We start from the raw sequence: 18965 nt of genomic DNA, 5'->3' as shown, positions 1-18965 counted from the left end.
GGTATTGAGAGAGTAGGGCTGGGCTGCCATCTCACTACTTGCCAACACAGCACATCCGGGGGTTGCTCTTCGGGCCCTCTGGACTGAGCATGTAATAGCTGGAGTCCATGTACTGGCTGAGCAGGGTGGCATGAATCCCAATCAGCTCCGTTTGTGCAGATTAGTAAATAAGCCCCAGGAGTTAGGGTGAGCAGAGCAGCATAGCATGGGGAGAAGCTGCTATTGCTCCTTCCTCCCCTCACCAAGACAGAGGAAATTACTCAGGAGGCAAGCTGGTTCTTAGATTTAAACCCACTCACTGAGGGGTTTACCTAGGAACTCCTTGAGGGTGGCATGTAGAATTTTGTTGCAAGAATTTGTTAAATAGTGTGGGGAGGGGTTCTGGGTCTTTACACTGAAAGCTCACCTACTTTGCATCATCTCCATGGCCATCTAGCTGCTATTTTCTTACCCTGCCATGCACCAGGCAGGGAGAGGTAGCTGGCCACAGGGTTGGCTGGAATCAAGGGACTTGAACTTCCAGGGACCTTCAGGAACATTTAGCTTGGTTCACCCCATTTCACACATGAGGATCCTAAGGCTCACGCCAAAGTCCCTGCCTTAGGGTGGAGAGTGAAGGGTCCAGAGTGGGCAACACCCTCAGCATCTCCCTGCAGGGTTTACAGAAGCCCCTCAGCTGGACAGCCACGCTGTGTGTGTCCTGGTTAAGATGATGGCCTGGTGAGCAGACATACAGCTTCACGCCCACAGCTGTGCATCCCATCTCTACCCTACTGTCATTTTGAAATAAGATCCAGGGAAGTAGGTAGGTTGCCTCTTGTCCAAAGGTAACCAATTCACCAACTACAAGAAGCGCTTGTGTCTTACTATTTTTATTTTGCACTATAAAAAAAAAAAAACAATCAACATACTGCTTTTCTTCACATTCACATGGGTTTTAGGAAATTATTGCCTTTTCCCTTGGAAAAATAACCTAGACTGAAAAGTACCACATTGCGAAATGTATAGATCCCAGAAGTCAGTAGCTTGAAGATAACCCCAGAGGCACGAGACGAGACACAGCACACAGAGGAACACAGCAGGCCAAGGACTGTTTTCAATGCCACTGACCCAGAACACACAGTGGGCACTCTTCTCTCCAGGTACCCACCCACTGCCACCACCTCGAAGAGGTGATTTTAGGTTTATGGTCTGAAAACTTTGTGAATGATACCAGAGTGGCTCCCAAGAGAAGCGCAAGGACACAGGTTCAAGTAGCAATGAGAGTCATGCCGAAGTCCAAGGTCAGGGAAGGAACTCCCAGCGAAGAGACACCAGAAGAGTCAACATCTGGCCATTTCAATCAATTGCCTCCCCTGGGCCCAAAAGTCTCTGAAACATTTCAGGGTTTAAATTGGCAGACATCATATCCCTACAAACCCAGCAAGGTGACTTTCCTGACCAGGCGGGGATCAGTTTAGGCCCTAAAGCAACAAAGACAGACACAGACACTGCCAAAGTTCAAAACATAAGGTGGAAATTGTGCTTCCTTCAAGATGAACTGGCTCTGAAACTGCCTTTTCTCCTAGTCCAGCAACTTCTCTCCTGCTTTGTGCTGCAGGGATTTATTGCCTAACGCTTGAAATGAGAAGGCGAATTCTGAGGTGCAAGGACTGGTCGGTCCTGAGAGGGCAGGGGGTCTGAAGTACAGTAGTGAGCACACACTGTGCTATCCAAATGGCTTGGCCTTCCTTCGGTCCCGAGGACCCATCCTCTAGGTCAGTCTGAAGTTCATCTGTGCTGCAAGCCTGGTGACTACTGACTCTGTCACAGGGACAGTGTGCCAGAGAGAGGTCTTCAGTATTGCACAGGAATGAAATGTCCACAAACTTGAACGGAATCACAGTTGCTCTGGGGGCTGGACAGGCACCCCATCCGAGTCTCAGCAGGACGTGGCTGTGGCCACAGGACTCCTGTGGAGCTCTGTGACCGCTGAGAGGGTGGGCACTGGTGCCAGCACTGAGGTAGGGAATGCGCAGTAAGCACCCTGCATGTCAGGGTTCAGAGTCTGTAAATGGTCTATGAATGAGGAACCTGCTGCCTCCCCTTGGCAGGAGGGAGGCTGGGGCTTGGGTGTGGATGGTAGGATCTCCGATTCATACTGGAGGAGCTGGCCCATGAAGCCGAAGTTGGGTGAGACCACACTCCTCCTCTGCTTGATATAATCAAAGGCCTCCTTCAGGCGGAACTGCTTGGTCTTCATGAGGTAAGCCATGCAGATGGTGGGCGAGCGGGAGACCCCAGCCTCACAGTGGACCAGGACCTTGCCTCCCTTTTCCCTGACACAGTCTGAAAGGAAGAAAGGAGTAGGAATGAGTTTAAACTGGAATCTGAAGCCCGTGTCAAGGCACCAGAAGCAAATGCTGACATGACCTAGTTATCACACTGTCCACGCAGGAGCTATGGCCCAATGAGATGGCATCCCCTGGTGAGGACAGCGCTTTTGGGGTCTCACTAATGTTTGTGATCCTCCCAGCATCTCAGAGTGCTAGGATTACAGGATTGTGCCATCACGTTCACTCTTGAAGTGCCATCTCAATCTGAGTTCTACTGATGAGGTTCACGACAGCACTGGAAAATCTTTGCAATTGGATGCAAATCTTGATTGGGTATGCATGTTTTTCTGTGAGCATCCCAAGTTCAGGGGCTGACTTGAAAGAGAAATCAACAACCTACCCCCACTGTGGGAGAGACCTTCTGGCCTCCCTGAGCATCCGGTCTTGCTGTGCCAGGACAGGATGCTTGGCTCAGCTCCCAGGGTTCTCACAACCATATGATAAATAATGCCCAGCCATTAATTATAGCCCTGGCTAAGTGACGCTTACTGGATGGGCAAAACGAATGGCTTTTGCAAACTCCATCTTGCTCAACAATGGGAGTAACTGCTATAAAGCTGCCACCATGAGTTAACATTCTTTCGCTTAGTATGACAAAAGGAGGGGACCCCTCCTTTCTTGTTCTACACCTCCCAGCAAAAACAAAATGCCAACTGTTAAAAACATATCAAATCAAAACCACAAAATATAGTCTTTCCAAATCCCTCTCTTGCTAATGAGGAAACAATGAAAAAAATCACAGGAAGTTAGACCTAGCCGGCACTCTGTTAGGCCACAGTATGCAAAAGCAAAGATTTTTGAAGGGGGAAAACATCGGCCCTCTTAACTACCCTCCACCCACCTGCTCCAAGTTCACTAAGTTTGCAAATGATTATGCAACATCTAAAAGAAAAAAGCTTTCTGAAGAGACAGGAAGTAACCATATAGGGTCCCCATCTAAAACCTCAGAGGACACCCAGGGTGGCTCTTTAGTGGTACTCTAATACAAACAAATACACCTTCCAAAATAAAAACTCCTGTAAATTGGTTCAAAGAGGACACCCAAGTCCCTAAGATTAGTCATGCCTTCTATTTTCCTTCGCTCTTCTGTTTGGCTTCTTCTGAGGTACAGCTTTTAGAAGGCCCACCATCACATCCATAAATGCAAAGGGCCTAGAATGCACTGCTCCTAGAACCCTCCACACTTTAGGGGCCTGCCTTCCACATGATCCTCCACCTTTGGGAGGGGTCAGTGCATATGTCCACACAGAGCCCTCTGTTCTCCTCCATGGCAGAGTAGGACACCAGGGAAAAATGCACCCTGTGCTTTTGAAACATTGTTGGCTTGTGTAGCTATGTACACAAACATAGGCAAAACACACACACACACACACACACACACACACACACACACACGATGTGGAGAGACAGTTCTGATGGGGACAGGTTTTATGATCTCATGCAGTAGCTATCTAGGTGATTAAACAACAGGCTGAGAAGGGCAAGGCCTTCCCAGGGACAGGGAGGACAAGTCAAGAGTTTCCTGCCTGGAGCCCATCATGTTGGCTGCCTCTCAGGCTCCACAGGGATTATGGAGCCCACAGGCTCAAGGCGACAAGGAGGACAGGTTTGCCCTTTGCTTCTGATCAGTTTCTTTTTCTTTTTGGTATCAGGGATCAAACTCACAACCTTATGTTTGCCAGGCAGATGTGGTTACACCACTGAGCTAACTCTCTGGCTCTACCGAGTTTCCTTTATTTTTGGAACTGGGCAGGCAGGTGCTTGTGCCACTGAACTACATCCCCAGCCTTCTGCTGAGTTTCTTGCTGAGATCGCCATGGAGCAGAAATTGTGTGGTGAGCACAGAGCCTACCACATGACTGAAGAGGGCCCTTTAAATCACTACCTGCACCAAGTAATGACTGCTGTGCCCAATATCCACCTTTCCCCCTGCGACATCCCGTGGAATAAGAGGCAGGACAATCATGTCAACTCCAACAATGATGCAGGCCGAAGCAAAGAAGGCTTCTGAAAGTGGAGGCACAGCCACAAGATGAGGGTGCTACTTGCCAATTTGAGACAAAAAGAAAAAAAACAAAAAAACAAAAAAACAAAGCAAGCCAGGTCAGACCCCAGGAACGGGAGGGAGTAGAAAGATGTCCAATGGGAGAATATTCCAGGCTACCTGAGTACTTGCGAACTGAGGCCAGAGCCCTCTTCAAACAGAGGAGCCAGAAGCCAAGGCAGCAAGTTGGTACAATGGAGTAACGATGCTGCCTCATAAGAATGCAGAAAGGATGCAAAGATGCCAAATGTTCTATGTGCAAGGCACAGTGCTTGAGTCAAAAGCTATCTTTAATCTAAAATTAGCTAAAAATGCAAAACAAATTGCCTCCAAAGTCATTTGCCAAAACCGTGGAGAGCTGCAGGGCCCTTGAGGCTCAGTGCGTAAGTAGTGCTCGCTCTCAATCCTTCTGTTTGCTTTTAAAAATACCCCCACCGACATAGAGGCACAGTTAGGGCGGTTCTTCCCCCGCTTTCCCCACGTGGAGCAGTACACACAGACACACTCTGCTCCCATGCAGCTAGAAACAGTAACGAGAGCGGCACTCAGGACTGCCATAAAATTTATATTCATTTATCCAGCAAACTTCAAACCCCTATTAATAGGATCTCAAGTTCGTCCCTCTGCCTTTTTGGTGGCTGCATCGGTCCTTGGCTCTGACTTTTAGTGGGTACATACACAAGACTTTTTTTCCCCACCCAACACAACCTCCATCAGGACCTCAAAAGCCAAAACTGTGTGCTCCAGAGGGACTCTCAGTATCATGGAGGGGAGATGGCAGAACCTACCAATGAAGTCTATTGCTTCTTGAAAGTGGGAGCTAATGTCAGCTGTGTGGCTGTCTTCCACGGGGATCCATTTGTAGTGCAGATGGGTTGTGCAGGCCTCAGAGGTCCGGCGGGAGACATTGAGCAGGGCTGTGATGTGCAGGTTGGCGAGGAACTCGCACTTGGATGCATGGTAGGCACTTCCAAGGTAGAGGAAGGGAAGGATTTCGACGGGGCTGCCCTGGAAACACAACAAACACCAACCAGGAAACATGGGTGAGCTTGCTCATTTGGGACAAGGAAAAAAAACTGACCTATATTTGTTCTTTAGGGTGAGAGGTTCCCTTTCTGGTTTCCAGGTAGAGTTCAGAGCTGGGGCAGTTCAGCCAAGAGCATGGGTGGTGCCTCCATCCTGGCAAACTCTCTACCCTGCGTGACTGCCTTGTGACTCAGTGACAGCAAAACCCACATGGCCCAGAGTTTCATTTTTTTGCACACATCGAGGCAGGAAATGCCAGCAGCCTTTCTGCACTAGGAGAGGTAGCATAGTGTGAGAGGAAGCACAGAAAGGGCCATGTTCAAGTGTGAACTGCCCCGAGAATCCTAGGGCAAGCATTTGAACCTCACCCGGCAACCTTGCTAGTTTTCTCCAGAGATAAAATGAAGGTGGGTTTGGCAAGGGAGGCTCCCCACTTCACACCCCAGACATTTGATACCTCACCAATCCTAAGAGAAATGGCTGATCCTAGGACGACCCAGTTTGAGAGATGGTAAATCATGACCTACCCCAAAAGTGGGCTTCTCAGAACTGAAAATAACTACAACCTACCCAGAATCTATAGACTAAGAAAAGCTGTTAGACCACAGGCAGAGGGGCTTCCCCCACCCCTGACCTTCACATGGGCGCTGGTATTTAGAGAGGCTTACACTGTCACCCACACACTGGGAGGAGGAGCTAGACTAAGGGAGAACCCGAGGCTAGCACCCAACGCAACACTAACAACTGCTGCTTGCTGGACTCCGAAGTCTTGAGTCCATACAGTGTCCTTGGGGGCCAAGAAAAAGCCAGTGACAGTTGGCCCATGCAACGGGAGCCCCAGAGATTGAGGAAACGCTGGGCTGGGGGGATAGTCACCGTGCTGCTGAAAGCCTTTCCCATACCATCTACCCCTTTCCTGTCTGTTTCCTGTTCTGGAATAAGAGTGGATCGGAAACACCCAGGGAAGGTACATGTGCCGGGGTAAGCAGCAAGCAGCTCAGCTACCCATCTACGTAGCACTTACTGTTTGCTTTTTCCTCCCCGACAAGTGTTTAAGCAAAAGCCAGTTCAGCCACTTAGAAGAAAGTTCCAGTTTTACACAAGGCAAATAACCACCACCAGTATTTTTTTTTTTTTTTTTTTGTCTTTTTCCTTTTTATCGGTACCAGGGATCGAAGTCACGACCGCCTGCTTGCAAGGCAGGCGCGTATGCCGCTGAGCTAAATCCCCAGCCTATCTGCAGTGGCCAGGTCTGGGCTTAATGCCTTAGACCATCCATGGTGCATCTTTTAGCGCTTTCAATGGTAACAAACAGGTGGCAGCAGCATGCCTGCCTGCAGTACGTTCATCGCCACTGCAACAGACGCACTGATAGTGTATGAATTTCACAACAAATCTGTGAGGTAGGCAATGTTATTCCTATTTCCCACATGGCTGACTTGAGGCTAAGATGGGATTAAATAACACACCCGTGTCAGAGCTAGGCAGTGTTATAGCTGGGATTGAAACCTAAATCTAACCGCTTAAAGTGAGCTGCAAGGCATTATCTGAGTGCATATGAACAGTGACCAGTGTGAGAAATCCATACATATGAGAATTTCATACAAAAGATACTTTAGCATCAGAAAGAACAGTTCTTAGACGATTTCTAGCTCCTTGTTTCCTATCTGACATGACCTTGGGCAGCTCTGCTAACCTCTGAACCTTATCCATACACTGGGACTCACAACATCTGTCCTCTTAGGATAAATGGTGGGACATAAATGAGCTAATAGATGCACTAAACCTGGCACATTATGGAGCCATCATCGAACATGGGCCTTTTCCCCCTATGGAAGACACAGGGCAGTGACAGAGGCCAACCAATCCCAGTGAGTCTGGTGTAGGCAGCAGCAAGACCCACTCCCTGGGCCCCACTCCCCACTGGTTAGAGACCAGGAACATAGCAGAGGTGGCAGAAAAGGGTCAGAGAGTGAAGCTCAGCTTTACTCAGTCGCTGACCAGATCCAGCTAGATTCCTATCAGTGGGACAGACAGCCTTGCCCTGAGGAACAGGCTGGACAGCTGGCTCCAGCCTCTGCCTTTTCTGAAGGCCTGGAACACTAATGCACCAGGTCTATGATCCAACCCAGCTTTCCCATGAGTGTAGCCCAACAGGCCCCTGACACTGTCATTTCTTTCCCTTTCTGCATTTTCCCTTTTTAGACTCAAGAGGAAGACACCCCAGGCCTCCAGAAACCTCAAAGGTTAACTTGGCCTCGCCCAGCTTCTGTTCACACAGATGCGCTTCTAGGAAGTAGCACTTGGGGGTTCCCCAGGAGTCCTGAAGACACATCAGACCTCTCCACCCATCAGTTGGCCAAAGATCTGCATGTTGTCACAACACACTGCCAACTCTTATTTCTCTTTCACTTTCTGAGAATCAGAGGGGAAATACAACCTCAACAAACAAAAACAGCAATCTAACTAGGCTTGTTAGTTGCTCATGGCTGCAAAGCCAAGGGTTCAATCACGTGCACACTGAAGACTTTTCACAAAGGAATATAAACAGAATTAGAACCCTGGCACCTAGCTGAGCCACTAAGCTTCCTGACCAAGGATCCCATTCAAAACCAGGTCAACCTGGTTTTACTTGGAAGTCTGCCCCTAGGGGAAGAGTTCTGGCTATGGCAGGGAGCTTGCATTTTTGGCAGGATCTAAAAGATAAGCCTTCCTTCTTAGACTTAGGCTGTGATCTTAGTTTTGGAGGAAATCTGAAAAGCTTCCCCCACCAAGTCAGAAGGATTGGCCAGAGGCAAAAGAAGGGTCTGAAAGAAACCAAAGCAGGGACTTAAGAGAAGGCAGTTCTGAGCCCACAGCCTGCAGGAGCCTGCTGCAGGTCTCTGTATATCAATCATACCATTAGTCATGGCAGTTTTTCTCCTCTCTGAAATGACAAAGTGCGTTTTGAGTTCTGGTTCCTGCCAGATCTGGATTCTCATCTATTTTTTCCCTAGCCCCTTACATTGTGCTAGGTAACTCCAAGCTGTCACACAGCACAATTCTTTCAAGAGAAAAAACCTCTCATCCATGAGTAGAAACCTGAAGCCATCTAGTATTTCTTGACCTCTCAGTGTCAGAATGCACAGAACTGTAAGCATCAGAAACCCTCCAGGGCCTGCTCAGCCATCGGAATGGAACACGAGTTTCCCTGTAGCACCTACCTTTCCCCACCTTGGCTCAGTTAAAGGTATCAAGAAGACACTGTGACTGGTACAGGGAAGCATGACAATGATAAAGAAGAATAGTAAGCCTAAAAGTCAGTTTGGGAACCACTTCAAGGAAACCTAAACCTGTATCCTGAAGCTTCTCAGAACCTCCCAAGCCAGGAGTAATAATGTTTCTTTCACTTCCCCTTTTCTCCAGAAGCTGCCCAGCATCCTGTGGCTTGCTTGCTCTTGTCAGCTCATTTGCTGGAAGGATGCCCATTTATCCTTGGATGGGAAATCGAGCTGGCAAGCAGCAGAGGCTCTCAGAGCTGGAGGACCGTACCGGCACCCTCATCCACAAAGAACGAACCTCCGCTGCCAAGCAGGGAAAGGAGGCATCAGAGTGCCAAGGAAGAAGACAAGAATTGAAAAATCACACACCTGGTCATAGGCTGGCCTGCAGCCGATGCTCGGCACTGGTTTTCCACACTGGCTAAGCAGTGCTCTCTCGCTTTCTATCTTCTCTTGTGAAATGGGCTTTACATCCACACAACACTCAGGGTATTCTGAGTAGAAGGTCTCATATCCCCCTACGAAAACAAAGAGACGAAGAAAAACTGAGACACGTGCAATCACTGGTTTCTCAGTCGATCAGAAAATACTCTCGTGTAAAATAGTAATAAAAAAAAAAATCAAGTTAACATTAATTCTGGTCCTATAAAAAATTAGCAAAACCACCAAACAGACTAGAAGTGAGTTATACACATACATACTCCTAAAAGGCTATAGAGTTGAGAGAAGCAATGATTAACTTGTGCCCTTCAGCAGCACCTTAAACTGTGAAAGGCCCTATCTAGTATCTGGCAAATATTAACCAAATCCCTCCTCTCTTGCTTATCTAAAATTGATGGCTGATTCTGCAAGGTTTCATTAATGTACAAAAAGATTCCTAAACTGGTTTCTTCCCCAGCACAGTCTGCTATATCAGAAGTCTGAATGGTATCACAACACTCATTCTTTTTTTTTTTTTTTTTTTTTTTTTAATCGGTACCAGGGACCGAACTCACGACTGCTTGCTTGCAAAGCAGGCACTTATGCCGCTGAGCCAAATCTCCAGCCCCATATACCACTCATTCTAAGGGGGCCCACATAACATTTCAACTCTGGGCAGTAAAACAGCTTTGCTGCCCTCCCACCTCCAGGTGCTAAGAACACTGCTGACAATCCCTTCCATAGGTTCAATTTAGGGGTATCAATCAACTTAATTATCTTCTAAACAAATGGAGGTAATGAGGATTCTGAACTCAGTTCTCAGTCCCCATTAAGTAAAAATGGCTTGTCCTCTTGTGACCAGCTATCCCTCTCTCCCATATTTATTACCCTCCTCTCCTGACCTTTACCCTTGCAGGCCCCCCACTGGCATCTCAACACCGGCCTGGAGGAATCCTAGTGTTACATTTAAACTTCACCGGGTAGATTACTTAAAGCCAGAGCTGTGTCTATATAAATAAGCTTTATAAAAAGCTTGGCCTCAGAAGGCCAAGGGCTTGTCAGTGAAACGCACATTAATTTCAACTGACAAGCTTCATGATTTTACTGACAGATACAACTGTGCACACAGGAGGAAGAGGTAAGGTCAACTTCCCTGAGTGTCACCCTTGGCTTCCCACCCAGGGTAAACAAACACACTTCTTTTGCTGGCCCAAAGAATTTGTTTGGTGTTCAACATATTCTTTCTGACATTATGTCATTTCCAAAAATTGAGTCTTTCTTCTTCTGCCTTTGGATACTGTGACAGCTTCTCGGTGGAGGGGATGCCAGCTTTTCTAAACCCCTGCAGTTGACAAATGGTTAATGGATTACATGACAGGCTCCATCTCCCTCCCAGAAGAGGCAGCCAATTCCTAGAATGAGTCATCTTGTCATTACTGCTTCCTCTCGGCTCACTGGAACGGCCCCCGTCCCATTTAGTATACACTCCCCTGTGGTCACTGCAACAAATAGCCCACTGCGCCTTCCCGGATGCGCTTCTGGTCCTCCACAGTGACCATGCTTCCTGTCATGATGACAAGAGGCCTGGTTGGGGGGTGGTCAGGAGGGGGGCAGAGGGGAAGGCTTTAGTGGCTTAAGCCTCCCTTTCCATACCTAGTCTCCTTCCCTTCTAGGAATGCCACAAGGTTACACCAACTCACACCTTCCTTGTCAGTAAATTACCTGGACTGCTTCCAGCACCCATGCCTGTGCCATTTGGGGGTCCAGGAGGGAAAATGAGTGATTTGGGGAGGAAATTTGGAGTCGAGGAGCACAAGCTCTCCCAAACTATGAGATGAAGCTAATGGAAGAGAAGCCTGTAAGCCATCCCATCTCTAGGTTTTAAACAGATCACTTAAAAGCTGGCTACCAGGAGGGCATCAGAGGTGTGCATGTGGAGGAGAGGGTTAAGTCTGCCTGTTTACAAAACAAGGAAGACAAAGCTTCTATGTGGTTAAGGGACAGATAAACAGGGCCCTGTCTTTTTAACTGGGGTTAGAAGGATGTTAGATGGTCTCTGTCTTCCACCCACTCCCATCAGAGGTGTGGAGATAGAACATTCCTCTCTGGTGTCTCATTCTCATTACAATTCTTAGGGCTGCTTCAAGCTTTCTCAGAGTGAGTCTGTTTTCAATCACCAACAAACTGCAGGCAAAGAGGTGGTACACAGACACTATATAAAAATAGGCACTGGCCCCGCAATTTGAGAATCACCACCTCATTCCAGTGAGTCTGTTTGGAGAGAGGATGGGGAAAGTGTAAGAGGCACTGCCCTAAGATCTGAATGTCACTAGATTAAAGCCTACACTTGTAGTTGGACAAGAGATACGGATGTTGTCCACTGATAGCCATTGGAATTGTAATAGTTTGTTAGGGTAGCAATTTCCACAGAATTTTCAAATGTACATAACTTTTGACCTGGCCATTCTCAATCTTCCCAAAAGATAAGTCACTGCACAGGTAAAAACCATGAATGAAGAGAGCTTCCATGACACTGCTTCCAACCATAAGGCTTGAAGCAACCCATGGCCACTGCCAGTGAAGGCACATGTGCGCCCTGATGTGGACAAGTCTCCAAGATGTTGATGGGTGAAAGAGGCACAGGGTATATAATTAATTTATTTTTAAAAGACACTTGTGGGAACTTAGCTGAAGATGAACAAGAAATAGTTGGGGACTGTCTCTGGGGACTGCAAGGATCACTTTTCATTGTACACCATTTGTTTCAATTTTCACCTAGGTATGTTACTTCATTAAAAAAATTTTTAATGTTAATTTTTCTGAATCTACAGAGCTATTTCCTGTGGCAATGATTTGTAAACTGAGAGCATGGCCCCTGAAGGGGGAGGGTACCCGTCTGGACCCGGAATGGTTTCCTGCCATCTTTCAAGCTACTGGGGAGACAGACCCCCCTCCCCCACCATTGCTTAGTACTGGAGACAAAATCACACCTTTCAGATCTCTTAAGTGAGGTGGAGAAGGCCTTCCTTCCACCTCCTGGGGGCTGGGGCTTCAAGCTGTTATCTCCCCAAAAGGATCCACAAAAGACAGCAAGAGGTGCTAATAGAAGGGAAGCTGCCCACGAGCCTTGAATCATGGAGCCTCCTGCCTCTAGAATCATCCGTTCTGGTTGCAAGTGTGTGAAATTCCCCACAGCCACTTGGCATCAACAGGGTCCTACCTAACCCTCTGCTCCGCCGCACCTGAGTTCTGAATCATATTAGTTACAGCCTTGGGGTTCTCCCAGGGCTGGAAGTGGGGTGTTAAGCCCTCTCCCATACAGCTGGGGCAGAAGCAGTCACGAGAAGTAATTAGAAATCAACGCGCCGTTATGTCTATCACCCACCCACAAGGAGAGACCAAAAGCAGGTGAAATGGGCAGGCCTGGCGGCGGCTTAGGCTAAAAAATCTCTACACATCTCTCCTAGGTTCAGGCTGACCAGCCTGTGGCTTACCAACGGGCCAAACAATACACTCGGTCCAGGACGTGTCCCAGGAATAACCCCAACCCCGGGAAGAGAGAAGGTGAAAGGGGTGGGAAAGGTATCAGGTCTCAACTGAGCTTGAGAAAGACCTAGGAGGGGAGGAGAGCAGACCGGAGGAAAACAATAAAAAGCAATAAAACATAGGTAGAAAGGAAGGGAAGAGTCTCGCTAAGGTCAAAAAGGCAAACGGAGACGGCGAAGACAGCCTAGGATACTTCAATTGGGTAGGTGGGAGAAGGGGGACACCTCGGCGCCAGGCGCTAAACTCCAGAAATGGGGCTTTGACTGGCGGATCGCATCAGACCTAAGGAAGGCTCCGAACCCTGCCCCCAGCGACAGCGGTAACCCTGGAGTCACGCTCGCGACCGGCACGAGCCCAGGGCCCTCAAATCACTAAGGAGCAATCCCAGGAACCCAACCGGCCCCCCAAGAGCTTGGCGGACAAGACAGGCTACCAGACGCTTTCGAGGAACGCGGCTGGGGAGGGGGAAGCTCCGGGTGCTGCTGTTCGCAGCGCCCTCCCAAGAGCGCGCCAAACCGGGGCGAGCAGGCTCCGGGAGCAGCAATTCCCCTGGGTCCGGGTGGAGGGCGCCGCACGCAGGGAGCGCACCCCGGGGCACGGAGTCCCGGTGCAGGATCGGCAGCCCGACGAGCTCACCTTTAAGGAAGTAGACCCGCGGGCCGGCGGGCAGGCAGGCGAGCAGCGAGGTGAGCACTACGCGCGCGGCGCTCTCTTCGCGCAGCTTCTGCCAGTGGCGGCTGCCCTGGTCCAGCACGACCACCGCCGCCACGCCGCCGCCGCCCTCCTGCAGCAGCCGCGCGCGCGCCGCCTCGTCGGGCAGCACGTAGCGCGCAGACACCGCGCCGCCCCGCGCCCGCCGCAGCACCACCGAGTTCAGGTTGACGTTGAGCGAGCCGCGCACGCTCGAGGCGGCAAACGCCAGGTAGGGCCGGCAGTCGAGCACCACGCAGCGCGCCGCCGCCTCCTTGCGGAGCATCTTGCGCAGCTGGCGCCCGTCGAGCGACGTGACCTTCATGCCGCCGCGCGCCCCGCAGGTGCCCACGGCCAGGGTGCCTGCGGGCCCGACACAGAACGGCCTGCCGCGGGGCTGCGGCCAGCCGACAGAGCCCAGCTTCAGAGGAGCCTCTCACCGCTCCTTCCCGCCCCGCACGCTCAGCGGACAGCTTCGCCACGTCTCGCCCCAGAAGCCGGGGATTCCGCAGGCAGCGCGGCGTTTTATGTGAATGAGTGAGCGCCCGTGACGTGGCTGCCCATATAAGGCCAAATATGGGTATTGCCCCGCCCCCGTCAGGCCACGCCCCCGGGGCGGGCGGGAGCAGGACGCGCGGGGCGGGGCGAGCGTTACTCAGCCCAAAGGAGGAAGAGGACGGCGCCGCCTGCTTTCCGCGGCTCCGTGCGCGGAGGGACTCGGCCACTCACTCACGCATCACCCGGGCCTGCTGGTGCGGGGTCGGGAACGGCACCCGGCCATGGTGACCAACGTGGCTCGGAAAGAGGAGGAGGCAGACGAGGGGGCGGCGGCGGCGCCGCGTATTCCGTTTTATAGACGTAGGCTGGGAATGTGGTGGGGGCCGCGCCTCCAGATGAATCAGCAGCGGACCCTGGTCGCTACCTGAGTGTTCAGGCGTGTAAGGAGATCTGAGATTCGCCTCCGGGGTGGGATGGACGGATGTGGCGCGATCAGACGTGTGTTGGTAAACCACTGAAGCTGAGCGATGGATACCTGGGGGTTTGCAGTACCGTGTTCTCCATGTTGCAGTATACTGTATTGGAAATTTTCCATAATAAAAGTTTCTCAAAGTGACAACCCGGTGAGGGGGAGAGGAGCCAGCAGTTAATCTCAAATTATTCAGCCCTCACAAGAGTTGACAGTCCATTTCTCTGGCCTCCAATAGTAAAGGGAGTAATAAACTGGTTTGGGGTTTTTTTTGGTTTTTGAGCAACCCTTCTCTGGTTCCTGGGAGACCTGTCGTGAACTCAGCAGTACATAAACACTGCAGTACACGGCTGTCCAGGTGGCTTCTGGATTTGGGGGATTATCTGTGGATCAAGTATAATCCTCAGCTGTCTGCCCCCTCCATTCCCCAGGAGCTTACAGGCTTCCACCGTCGTTCCTGGGGAACTAGACATGATTCACCCTTTCTGCAAGTGGTTGCTGAGGCTCTGCTAGCCGCAGGGACACATGGCAAGGAACCGTGTCTCTGCCCCCAGCCATGCTAGCCGTGTTAACCCAGCTGGGCTGCTTGATGGAAAACAGCCTGCCTCCGCTGGAGAGCCGCTTGTACACAGCCGATATAGAAGAATGAGGTTTTTAGAAGGAAGCAGAAATCAAATTCGGAAATCAAATGCAGGCAATCTGGACACCAGGCTAGCTGGCACTGCTTCTGGGTCACAGCTGTCCTCATCCTGTTTGTGGGGTCTTGAAGACAACACCATGTAAGGTTTTTTCCCCCTTACTCTCTGAGGTTATCTATGCCAGCCTTCCGGAAACCTGCTTCTCTTCTAGCCTGTCTGTCCACCAATGCTCTCCGCTTGCCCATTGTTTCAGTCCAGAGCCATGCACACGTGGAGCACCACAGGCGCCAAGATTTGGATTGGGTGCTGTCTGCTCCCTCTGCCCCCAGCCCAGAAAAGAGGCCAGGTCCAGTCGTAGGTCTCTTTGAGGTTCTGTGGCCAGCGCAACACCCTGGGTGTGTGCGGTTAGCCAGGCTGTGAAGAGGCAGGCAGAGGGCATTTTGGGCACAGGAAACTGTTTGAGGTAAAGGAACAAACAAACGACAACCCTGTGTGGTATGTGTGGGAGACTAGCACTTCTGGTATTTATTAGAAAATAAAGCAGGTCAGGTGGCACAGGGCCTTATGCATCATTATGTAACGCATTTTGATCTTATCCTTTGGGTCTTACTCAGTGGACTAGCCAGGTTAGCATTTGGGCTAACCTCCCAGGAAGGGAAGATGTTTTATGTGAGAGGGATCCAGCCTGAGCCAAGTAAAGGAAGGCAAGTTTTTTATTTTTAATTTTTTTTTTTTTTTGTCTTTTTCATTTTTATCGGTACCAGGGATTGAACTCATGACCACCTGCTTGCAAGGCAGGTGTTTATGCTTCTGAGCTAAATCCCCAGACCCAGGAAGGCAAGTTTGTCGTGGGAAATCTAGGCCCAAACTGAAAAGGACCTGGTTGTGACCACAGTTGTGAAGAGGCCACACCACGGGGAGAACATTTAAGATTATTTAGAGAGCAAGTTGCCTAAAGGGTTAGGGTAAAGAGAGAGGAATAGAGGGTAACACCCGTGGGAGGGCCATAAGTGGGATTTTAGTTGTTGCCATGTCTCCATTAGGCCTGGTCCCGAATTCCACATCAGGTTGACTGGGAGAATGGTTGTACCTTTAGTGACCCTATAGGAGTGATAGGCTTTTAGAGACCCAAGTGCCCAAACTGCAACCCAATATCCATTAATTTATTGCAAAGTGCCAACAATGCAATTAAACCTGAATACCAAGATTGTAGCATAAAGAATAAAAACTGTTATCTGATGCTTGGCTCCTGGGGCAACTTGGCTAGCGTGCTGACGAGAGGGCTCCCTGGGTGCCCTCTGCAGCACCTAGACCATAGGTTCCCAACCTCTGCCCTATAGCAACAGTGGAGTGGGGGAGGAAAATGAGGAGGGGTAATGTTGAGACTTTATAACCCAGAACTGATCATGACCACCCAGGAAGAGTGCCCAGCAAGCAGTAGAGCTTGGAAGCCTGGGAATTAGTGGAGAAAGGCCACCTGTCAGCTGTCTTGCTAGATTGTTCCCTCTCATCCCAGGACCCTAGGTCACCAAATCCTGGAATTGCTTTCCAATCCTGGTTTCACAGGTGTGTGCCTTGGGCAGCCACACAGGGCCTTGTGCTTCAAGGATCCCTCCCCATTGTTTTAATGCTCTGTTGTTGCTGGCTTGAAATTCCTAACTTTGGTTCAAAGAACCCTGCATTTTCTAACTCTTCCCCCCCCCCCAGCTGTACAGTAGCATTCTGTTTACAATCTCCAAGCTCTCTTGATCTCCTTTGCAATGTGATCTTCTTAAGCATAAAGCTGAGCAAAGAGCATACCTGTTCTGTTCAAAAACCTTCAATGCCACCTACACACTGATAAAATCCAGATTCCTTAGTGGAACACAAAGGTCCTCATTCTGACCACTGGGCCACAACCCTCCTCTAACTTTTTTCCTTCCTTCCCAGACCCCTCTTCCTTTGTTCAGGAATCCTACACACAGCTCCAGATACTGCTGTGCCTCCCAGAAGCCACCCCCTCCCCTTCTCCTCCCTTAGAGTTCTCTATCCTGCAAGCTGCATGGCCACATACAGCACCCCCACCCCCACCAGCTCACTCTCAACACCCTGAAGTGGGAGGAGCTGAGAGCTGGAATGGAGTTCAGTGTCTGCTGAGGCTGAGGACCACTGGTTCTTTAGGAGGTATTCAGGGAGGAAGCTAGAACCAGCAGGGATCAGGGCTGCAGAGGTCAGGGAAGAGGTAGCAGAGAGACCTGGGAACTTGAACTTAACTGGGCTGGAAGCTAAGATTCATCAGCCACTGGTCTAGGAGGAAGAAGATGGTGTCTGACACTGCAAGAGTGTAATAACCTAAAAACTGTGCCTCTCCCCTTACTGTTTCAGAATGGGGTGTGAGGGTGAGCTCAGGGGAAAAGCAGAACTAAATATTGTGAGCCTGTGAGCGGGTCCCTCTCTCCTTCCTGCCAGTTAGTGAGAGCAAAGGAAGAATTTAGTAGGGTCTTGGGCCTTCTTTGGCTCTGGTGCTTTGTTCGTCATTGAAGTCTGCAATGATGACAGTTTTGGGGGCACACAGGTGTGCCTTTATACGAGTGCTGTCCTCCCCTTGGAAATGGCACGCCCAGTCCTTAGTCTCAGGGAGTTTGCAGATCTGCAGAATCCTGAGAACACCTCATCAACTCTGGTTCTGGTAGCCTCAGTAGAGGTGTTCTCAGTTCTGCCCCTAGTCCTTCCCTCGGTAGCTGGGTCCATGAACTTGGGGCCCAGAGACTCCTCCAAGAGCCTGCCCTTTCAGAAGCACCTGTCTTGGTCCCTCTGTTTATTTTCCTGTTTGTTTCTTGTTACAAGAGCAAGGTGTGGTCATTGTCAAAGATATGGAAAATGCCAAGAAATAAAAAATAATTTTGTTTTGAGTATTGCTTTTTCAGCCTTAACATGCTAAATCAAAGCTAATGACAGGTCCAGACCTAGAGTTGCTTTCTATCATCTTAAAGGAAAGAGCATTGAACTAGGAATCAAAAATCTGAATTCCTTCTAGGTATAGTGGCACATCCAAATGACTCCAGCACTTGGGAGGCTGAGGCAGGGGGATTGCCTGAATTTGAGGCCAGCCTGTGCTACATGGTATCTTCTAACCCAGCTTGAACTAAACTGCATAGGAAGAGACTACATAGGGAGACCCAGCTTGAACTAAACCATGTAGGCAGACGAAACAAAACAACAAAAAATTCTGAATTCCCATAAAATCTCTGTTGTTGAACTGAGCACGGTGCTACAAGTTTATAATCACAGATACTCAGAGAAAATTTCCAGTTTGACTTGGGTATTTTAGCAAGGCCGTTTTAAAATGAAAATGTAGCTCAATAGCCAAATGTTGATAGTACATACCTGAAAACCCAATACTCGGGAGGCTAAGGTAGGAGGATCATTGTGAGTTCAAGGCCAGCCTGAACTGCATAATGAGACTCTGGCTAAAAAACAAAACAAACAAAAAAATGAAGCTCAGCTCATCCTGGGTTCAATCCCCAATAATGGGAAAAGTCTTTGCTATTACCACCTTTTCTTCACTTATCTAATATTTACAGAGGGCCTTTTCTCTCTGCCTGCTCTATCTCCCTTGCCTTTCCGATCTCAGAAGGAAACAAATACAATGTTTACTTACAGGCACTCACAGGGTATCTCCATGCCTATGGAGAATCACTCACCCTTGGAGAGCCATGGTAATTTGCTCATGGTTACACAAGACTTTCAGCCACAATCAAAGACCCCAGGGCTGAATGATCTTCCCTCTCTCTCCTGTGTCATGCCCTTGTGCCCAGTGTTCCTTCCTTCATGGTTATACCTCTCTCCCTTTGACCAAGCAGTCATCTCTCCTAAGCCCTCCGAGGCCACAGTCCTAGCCTGGCCCACAGCTGGCTCCATGGAGACAGGCTAGACTGTCATCTGCCCACGGAATACATGAAATTGGTACTGGCTTTTTCTCCATAGACTGACCGGGGAAGGAAGAGACACTTCATTCCT

General features: G+C 49.6%; 1 protein-coding gene across 1 annotated transcript; it reads right to left on the bottom strand.

Annotated features, from left to right (window-relative positions):
- Positions 1–856: 856 nt before the first annotated feature.
- On the bottom strand, positions 857–13920 carry Dusp5 (dual specificity phosphatase 5). The gene is made up of 4 exons (XM_003475173.5): positions 13308–13920; positions 9075–9223; positions 5208–5427; positions 857–2328 (listed from the first exon to the last, which is right to left on the bottom strand). The coding sequence occupies exons 1-4, from the start codon at positions 13684–13686 to the stop codon at positions 1922–1924; spliced, it is 1155 nt and encodes a 384-aa protein (XP_003475221.2). The 5' UTR covers positions 13687–13920; the 3' UTR covers positions 857–1921.
- Positions 13921–18965: the final 5045 nt, after the last annotated feature.

This window comes from Cavia porcellus, unplaced genomic scaffold, assembly GCF_034190915.1.
Source record: "Cavia porcellus strain 051 isolate PalLab524CR breed Dunkin Hartley unplaced genomic scaffold, mCavPor4.1 scaffold_2, whole genome shotgun sequence".
In the NCBI taxonomy this organism is placed as follows: Eukaryota; Metazoa; Chordata; class Mammalia; order Rodentia; family Caviidae; genus Cavia; species Cavia porcellus.
The sequence above is the reverse complement of the archived record's forward strand: the minus strand, read 5'-3'. Positions and strand labels throughout refer to the sequence as shown.

What these genes read in the sequence shown, in the direction of transcription:
- Dusp5 (XM_003475173.5), bottom strand. Translation starts at nt 13,686, where the DNA reads ATGAAGGTCACGTCGCTCGACGGGCGCCAGCTGCGCAAGATGCTCCGC. An exon ending in GCAGGCCAGCCTATGACCAG is followed by an intron (nt 5,428 to 9,074) that starts GTGTGTGATTTT and finishes TTGTGTTTCCAG; the next exon opens with GGCAGCCCCGTCGAAATCCT. An exon ending in AGAAGCAATAGACTTCATTG is followed by an intron (nt 2,329 to 5,207) that starts GTAGGTTCTGCC and finishes TCTTCCTTTCAG; the next exon opens with ACTGTGTCAGGGAAAAGGGA.